The sequence below is a fragment of the Gymnoscopelus braueri genome (assembly GCF_963280865.1).
Source record: "Gymnoscopelus braueri genome assembly, chromosome: 2".
Lineage (NCBI taxonomy): Eukaryota > Metazoa > Chordata > Actinopteri > Myctophiformes > Myctophidae > Gymnoscopelus > Gymnoscopelus braueri.
Window position 1 is genome coordinate 22688691 of NC_137604.1, and position 8751 is coordinate 22697441.

Below are 8751 nucleotides of genomic sequence, written 5' to 3' on the forward strand. Positions count from 1 at the left end.
AGTCATGCAGCCGCTTAGAGAGTCCTGTTGGGATTTGTCACGATATGGCACAGATTGACTGGCCTGGCCTGCACAGAACCTGGTGGCTGAGGGAGGGGGGGAGAGAGAGAGAAAGAGAGAGAGAGAGAGAGAGAGAGAGAGAGAGAGAGAGAGAGAGAGAGAGAGAGGGGGGGGGGGCTGACAGAGACAGGGGGGAGGGCTACAACATTTGTTTTCTACAGATTAAAGTTCAGTTTGGGCCAGAGGTTTCTGATGGACTTTGTTGTTTAACTTAACCACGCACGTGCACGCACACACACATAAACACGCACACGCACACGCACGCACACACACACACACACACACACACACACACACACACACACACACACACACACACACACACACACACACACACACACACACACACACACACACACACACACACACACACACACATTTTGGGGTTGATTTGCACACACACAGAGAGAAAGAGAGGGACATGGAGACAGACACCTGTCAGGTCAATATAATCTTACCTTTGGGGAAGGGGTGCGGTTGAACGGCGTACAGAAACGCGTGCACCATGTGGAACAGAATGCCCATGGGGCCGGGCTCGTAGTACGCATGTGTGGCATACACTCCCGCCGGGACGAACCCAAAGTCCAGCGGCTCCACGGGCGGCGGGGACCGCGACCTCTGACCCCCACGAGAGGACGACGAGGAGGAAGAGTCCCTTTGGAGATCAGAGTCCCCAATAAGAAGAGCGTGGTGGTCCCCATGATCCTGCGCTCCGCCGCTGGCTGCCAGCCACAGACACAACACCAGCCACGATCTCCACAACATCAGTTCCATAATAATAACACTAAACAAAGTTTTAAAAAAATAAAAAATAAAATAAAAAAAGATCTGTTTCAAATAGTTGCCAGGTCCTACAGGATGGAAGAGGAGAGGGAGGGAGAAGAGAGGGTGACACCTGTAGGCTACAAGAAAAGAAAACTACAAAATAATAATAACAATCACTCCCAAGTTTTCCCAAATATCCAATAAGGTCCTCTTTATGGTCCGGTCAGGCGGTGGCTTCCCGGTTGGGGACACGTTAGAAACATCTTTATTACCGGGGATCCTCCTCCTGGACGACATGCAGCGACAGACGGGCCGGAGATAAGCGCTCCTCATCTCAGCCTGTCCTCCTCGACAACCACAGCCAGCCACCGAGCGAGCCTGCGCCGCGCGTGCACGTTTAGCGAGCGCATCTTTGGAGCGCGACCCCGCGCGGGCTTATCCCTCCTCTAGTTGCAGGTGTTCATCTAGCCCTCCAGAGCGTTTAGTGAGGTCTCTCTAACGCTCTGCCAGGCGCGCTGCTCTGCTCATAGACCGAACATTCCACTGCCGTGCGAGGTCTCCGTCTTTAGTAAAGATAAACAAAACTGCTTCGCTAATCACCGAAACAAAGGCTGTTTTGTGTTGTCTATTCTCCAGGGTGGGAAGCCTCTCAGTACCCCACCTTCTCTGGATAATACACTTTTTGGGCAGAAAAAAAAAACGCCAGACGGAAATCTTTTATTTTATTCCACTGCGCCCTCTACAGATCTGGTCAATACCAATTACCATTGACCAGATCTGTAGAGGGCGCAGTGGAGTAAATAAGATCTATTTCCATCTGGCGGACATATTTTATTTTCTGCCCAAAAAGTGTATTAAACAGAAGGTGGGGTGCTGAGAGGCTCCCCACCCTGAAGAATAGACTTTCAACAACACAAAACAGTCTTTGTTTTGGTGAGTAACGAAATAGTTTTGTTGGAGTTGGAGACCTCGCACGGTGGTGGCATTTTCGGTGTATGAGCAGAGCGGCTGTTAGAGAGAACCCACTAACGCTGTGGACCAGGGCTACTGTTCAAATAAATTCAGTGATATTGAAATACATTGATAGAATAGTCACAGTAACATACTGTAACCTGAATTGAATTATAGTGAAACTACACCATTTGGGAAGTTCCCTATAACCCCCTCAAGGACCCCCAGTCCTCACTTTGCTCTATATCTTTGACTCTTTTTTTAAACCTTTTTATACTATATTGTGAACATTTTTATTTTGATGTATCTGTGTGTGTGTGTGTGTGTGTGTGTGTGTGTGTGTGTGTGTGTGTGTGTGTGTGTGTGTGTGTGTGTGTGTGTGTGTGTGTGTGTGTTTTGTGTCATTTCGATTATGCATGCTCCTCATGGTACCACCAAGGCCTTAAAAAACAGGCTCCAAACATCCCAAAACAAACTAGTAAGGCTACTTCTTGGCCTCAACCACACAAAGCATCTAACCCCTGCTCATTTTGCTAGGGTTGGATGGCTCAGGGTTGAGGACAGAGTACAGCAACTTGCATTGGGCTTGGTCTACAAGATACGACACAACATTGGGATACCCCAGTACCTGTCAAAACACTTAAAAAACGTAAATGAAGTCCACGATCGCAACACCAGAGGCAGCTCCACGGATCATGTTCAACCCAGATTTGGCACAACAAAGGGAATGAACTCGTTCTCATGCTATACAACAAAAATGTGGAATGCCCTACCAAAAGGAGTAAAGGAGTGTAAAACCCTACTCACTTTCAAAACTGCCCTAAAGAGACACCTTCAGGAGGCTGCAATTCCAAACTGGCCCCTGTCAAGGTCTTAACCTAACCCCCCCTTTTCTTTTTTTTTTCTTGTACATATTTCTTATGTTTCATACCGGTAACCTGTAAGCTGATCGTATGACGTTCTGTATAGTAGTGTATATCTGTCTGTCTCTTATGTCATCATGATTTGTGTGCGTGGGAACTAAATTTAAACAAGCTTAGTGCTTTTATGAGTTATCCAGTTTAGTAGACCTTGTATTGTGAATTTTACTTCCATGTACTGTTTCTCATGTCTTACTAAATAAAGTACATCAATCAATCAATTGTTGCTGTGCAGCTCTTTGGTCAGCCTCGGTTGTTTTTAAACGTGCTTTACAAATAGAATTGACTTGACTTTGAAAACCATTGGGCTAATACTGTTGGCTCCTGCTTGTTTACAATCTAGGGTCAGTAGCCCTTCTGCTTCATGGGACAGTGAGAGTGACTATAGGTTACAAAATAAATTGGTGAATGTGAGAGCTTTCAAGATATATCGTTCATGAAACAGAAAAGCAAATTAATTCAAAACCCTGTTATGAAAATAACTGAAATGGTGTCATTCTCTCTGCGTTTCTCTCTCTCCATCTCCTCTCATCACTGTCAAAACACGATTAATATTTCGGCATACAAAACACGTTGTGAGCTTGTAGATCGGCTATTTTGGATTGGGAACACTATAATATCGCTTTGGGAACACTAACAAGTAAAATTATACATCATCTCAATGGTAGATTTTAGGAACAGAGACATTCCTTTGAAGTTCCAATGTTGAAAACCTGCTGAGTTAGGTGGCAGTCGATATGTAATCCAAACTATCTCTCAGAACAAAAATAACATTGACATAATGGCTAGAGAGCAAAGAGAATGTCTCCTAGCTCAACTCAAAATACATGTTTTCAGCGACACCCGGCTGGTGTAGATTTACACCATTACATTTGGTAATGGTGTAAGTACATTTACTCAAGTACTGTACTTGAGTACAATTGAGGTATTTTTAACTTACTGGATTATTTTCCATTTTCAATACATTTACTAACTACTCCACTACATCTCAGAGGCAAATATTGTACTTTTACTCCACTACAATTCTTTGAATTTACTTTGAAGTTACTAGTTACTTTGTAGATTTAGATTATTATCACAAAACACACTAACCACTTCAGCCCTATTCCCTATATATATTTCGGCCATTTGAAAATAGCCGTAATGCGTAAAAATAACTCAAAATGCGTCGTGATGCATTGTGAGCTTGTAGATCGGCTATTTTCAAAAGATCTTTTATCATTTTGAACTTGTGAAATGGGACATTCTGCACAATGAGTGAGCCTACTTTTGGTACTTTGAGTATATTTTGATGCCGACACTTTTGTACTTTTTACGCAAGTACATTTATGAATACTGGACTTCTACTTGTGACAGAGTATATATCTACATTGCAGCATTGATACTTTTACTTAAGTACTGTAAAACATGTGCGAGTACTTCTTCCATCACTGACAAATGATCTGAAAAGAGAACTGAACCCTCAGAGAAAAGCCCGGTGTGTGAAAGTGTGTGATGACAGCCCCACTCCCAGTGGCCATTCAGGGTGAACAGTGGAGTACAGTGTTAGTCGGAAAACTGAATCCTCATCTATAATGAGTATGTACAGGCTGAACTCCTGTTGTCATGTATAACCTCCTGGGTCCAAAGTCTGTCTCTCTCTATCTCTCTCACACACACACACACACACACACACACACACACACACACACACACACACACACACACACACACACACACACACACACACACACACACACACACACACACACACACACACACACACACACACACACACACACACACACACACACACACACCTTTGACATATTCATTGACGGCCCTCATCCACTAACAAGTCTAACCTTATCCCTCACTACTACTACAGACCTTACCATAACCCTTACCTTTGCCCCAACCTTAATTCTAAACCCATAAGCTTTAATCCTGAAATTGCTTCTCGTTCTAGTGTGACTCATAGATGTGAGTGACTGGGAAAATGCCCCCACTTAGGGGAGGTATAGTACTCTGGGTCCGTGTGAGGACATTTTGTCCTCAACAAAGTATGATATGGGAACCACCAGGGGTCTTTAAAGGGGCTCCAGTGGGTCCCCAGCTAAATGACGGATGGTTAAACTTCACCATTACATGGACAAGTAAATACATCTAGAGAACATACTAGAGCAGCTATTTTGATCAGTTTCACTGTTATCTCTATAACTGCAGTACATAGCCAGTAAGAAGGAAATTCTGGACCAAATGACAGACCTCATGGGGGGGGAAAAAACAACTGTACGTTCTTAAACTGGGGACCCAGAGACAGACAGACAGATAGATTAAAAAAATCTTATCAAATCTGATCAAAGTCCATAGCCTAATGCATATCAAATTGGGGGTAATTGAAATTAAAAGTTAGATGAGAATCACTGTTCTACAACAACAAGTACTTTGATGAGACAGAATAGTTGAAGAAGGAAGCCATTCAACACAGGTCTCCTGAGTCCTGACCAGGAACTGAACCAGGGATGCACTGTAACAGTTACAGTATATGGCTGGCACTCTGGCTTAAAGGACAACTTTGTTTTTTTACAACCAAGGTTTATATTTTAGCTTGTAATTAAAGTAAATAAAAGATGTGTTATTTTCAGGCACTCTGGCCTAATTATATTTGAGTGAAATGGATGTACAATGAAGAAGGGTGCAATAATGGAACAAATAGATTGGATTATAAAAAATAATCGATACTTAAAGGTAGTAAGTGATTTGCGTTGGTTAAAATAATTGTTAAATAGCTCTATATTCTGATAGTACTCATTGCTATAGAGTGTTTGTTCAGTAAAAGGAGTCTCCTTGTCTCTCCACCTCTTTATTAAACAGAAAATGCATTTTCGTTTCAGTTTCATTTCCAATTTTATCCAACCAGGACAGGGAACTCAATCAGGATACAGATTAAACAAGTGAAATTGGAAGTGATGACACTAAGAAATGAGCATGCAAAATTGGAACTTGAACTATCAGAATATAGTATTTTAACCTTTTAACAAAATACTTTTAGTTTTAACCAAAAAATATCACTTACCCTACCTTTAAATAAAATAATTAATAATGTATCTATATAATATTATCTATAATAAATCATACCTATTTTGGGCATGCCATCATAGGTGAGAAGATATACATGTTACGCATTGAGCTTGTAGATCTGCTATTTTCACTATTTTGGCATGACCCCATTGTGCGACAAAGTAAATAACACTTATATTTCATTGAATTTAGAAAAGAATAATAATATTGGAAAATAATCCAATAGTTGCAGCCCTACAATGAATTAAACTTGACTTACTTGACTTAAGCCCTTTGCTGCTCCTTTGAGTCGAGGGTGCATAGGCCGTTGACAAAATGTCCTCCACATCACTCTGAAGTACAACAAACATCTTCATATCATCACACGGCCACGCTCCATGTTTGTGTTTGACAATATCACACCAGTCAATAGATATAAATAAAACAATGTTTTATTCTCTTACCTCCCCATACAGGATGCGATATAAAAAGGTGCAGACCGGTTGTACGAATGGTTCATACTGAGACCCAAGTCATTAAATGATGTCTGATTCACATGATGCGTACAGTGTAGAGAAACATCCATGCACTATGCTGTGTGACACACACACTCTATCTGTTGCATTCTTTGATACCATAATTCACACACAGAATGTAACAGCATGTATGTGTGTATCTGTCTGACAATTCTCTCCGTCACACACACGCGCACACACACACACACAATTAATAAGATGTATGTATGTGTATATATATATATATATATATATATATATATATACACACACACTCACACATTGTTGTTGTCAGGCAGAAACCGGTTATCTCCATATTTTACTATTTTAAAACCTTTTCGTTTTTTCATAAATTAGTGCCCTACTACAGTGTCACACAAAAGTAGCTGATCTACAAGCTGAAAAGGTGTCGCGAAGTGACGTGTGTTGAGTTGTAGATCTGCTATTTTGGAATTTGAATTCTGAAAAGTAACAGTTTTTGACATATGAGATTTCCACCCGACAGCAACGATATGAAAGTTAGTACCAACATAATAGAACGGTCTGTGTAAAAATGTATACGATTAATACACTGAATAACGCTGAAATTGTTTCCTTCAGATCTCTCACAGGTTGACAGTCAAGATGGAGACATAGCATGCAAACTGTGCAATGAAATAATTTCATAATACTCACAATGATAACAGTTGTTGGGGGTGTTTCATAATCTCAAGCTGCATTACCTCTAGCAATAAATCGTGCGGCTCTATGTCAATAGAGAACAAATCTGATTCCTTAAGGCATGCTAAGGTGCAGGTGACCCCGGGGTACATTTACTGTCTAACACCTTCAGTGTTCCTTGAGGGGGTTCCAAATGCACCCTTACAGGTCTGCAACTCTGAGAGTGTACAAATGGAACCAAAAACATGTGGTTCCATTTGTAGACTAAAAGGAAGAAACAATCCGCATTCTCTGTAGAAGTCTTAGGAGCCTTTTTTAATAATGTTGGAAGATCCGCAGCAGCAGTCAACCAAAGAAACAAATGGACACGTTTCGGCACGTAGGCCTTCCTCAGCTGAGGAAGGCCTACGTGCCGAAACTGTAACCAGTTTATTCAAGACCATCCTCGAGTTGAGCGTGCCCTTCCCTTGAAGTAGTTCCATTTGTACACTCTGAGTTATGGGGGTCCTTGAAATTAATAAAAGTTTGAGGACCACTGAGTTGGCAGTGACAGGGACTATAGTATAAATGAGGGGAATAGGCATGGCGACTAAATTGTGGAGAAAAAAAAGGTGCTTGCAAAAAGACCAAACAATTCCTAATGAATGTCTAGTTTATATGCTGATGATTTGACTGCAGATGCTGCTGCTTTCACGAGGAGCCAGTCACAGTATTTCAGTACTTTACACATCATCAGTTATGATGAACTGGTACACATGGTTCAGATAGTGATGTTGTATGCCTGTGCCACGCTCCAAGAGACGAGCACACACTGTTGAAGATGAACAGATCTCTGAACCACAGCCTCCATTCCATCAACAATGGAGAAGAAAGCTGTGTGTGTTTCAGTGCTTCCCAACTCTGGTCAGTGAGGGGGACCTCGATACAGCTGGTTTTCTATCCCAGAATAAATTAACCACTTTCAACCGGGCATCCCTATTTTGGGCATGTCATTTTAGGGGACAATTTTAAAAAAAAGTATGAAATATTTTCCTAAGTGACTACAAGCTAACAAAGCAAGCAATGAATTGTGAGCTTGTAAGATCGCCTATTTTCTCTATTCATCATACAATGAAAGTATGTAGGGCTTAGGTGGTTAACTGCATTCACCTGATATCCCATGTCTAGCTAATCCCAGATTAGTAAACGAGAATGGCAATAATGCCAGGTGAATGAAATTAACTTCCTGGCAGGATGGAATACCACAGCTGTATGTCGCTCTCGGTAGGGGAGGAGGAGGGGTAAGCAACAAACATAATACTGCAAAGAGGCTCATCTACGTATAAACACAACATCATTCAAGATGAAACATTCTACAAATCTATCCTGGTATGGAGTAAAAACTAGTGCCACCAGAAAGGTGGTCACGCCTTATGGCAATGTTTTAGATGGGCCCGATTTATACTATGCCGCACAACGTGTTGTGCGCTGAACATAGCTGAGCTTGTAGATCTGCTATTTTCGGCAAACGACGTCATACGACGGAGCGTGAATTGGGCATAAGACTTGATAGTGAAATATTGATGTACCAAATGTTATTCTATTATGTGTTGATAGTCAGATTTCGGTTTAATCTTACTCAATTAACCCATTAAAACCAGGAAAGCATCTTTGTCATTTTAGATTTTAGCTATATATATATATATATATATATATATATATATATATATATATATATATATATATATATATATATATATATATATATATATTCTTTTTTTTAGGGGTCCTTGAGGGGGTTCCAGGGACTCTCCAGAAAAATTTGTTAATATAGCATTACAATCTTTTTAACCCGTTAC

The 8751-nt window shown here is 41.1% G+C and overlaps 1 protein-coding gene across 1 annotated transcript in view; it reads right to left on the reverse strand.

The window, feature by feature from the left end:
* The window catches only part of prom1b (prominin 1 b), a gene marked incomplete at both ends in the record, with an annotated part of 45341 nt that extends 44183 nt beyond the window's left edge, over positions 1–1158 (reverse strand). Inside the window, 2 exons of the mRNA XM_080441514.1 lie at positions 519–782; positions 1098–1158. Coding sequence (XP_080297640.1) covers positions 519–782; positions 1098–1158 — 325 coding nt within the window. The remainder of the gene's footprint in view (positions 1–518; positions 783–1097) is intronic.
* Between the last annotated feature and the right edge of the window lie 7593 nt (positions 1159–8751).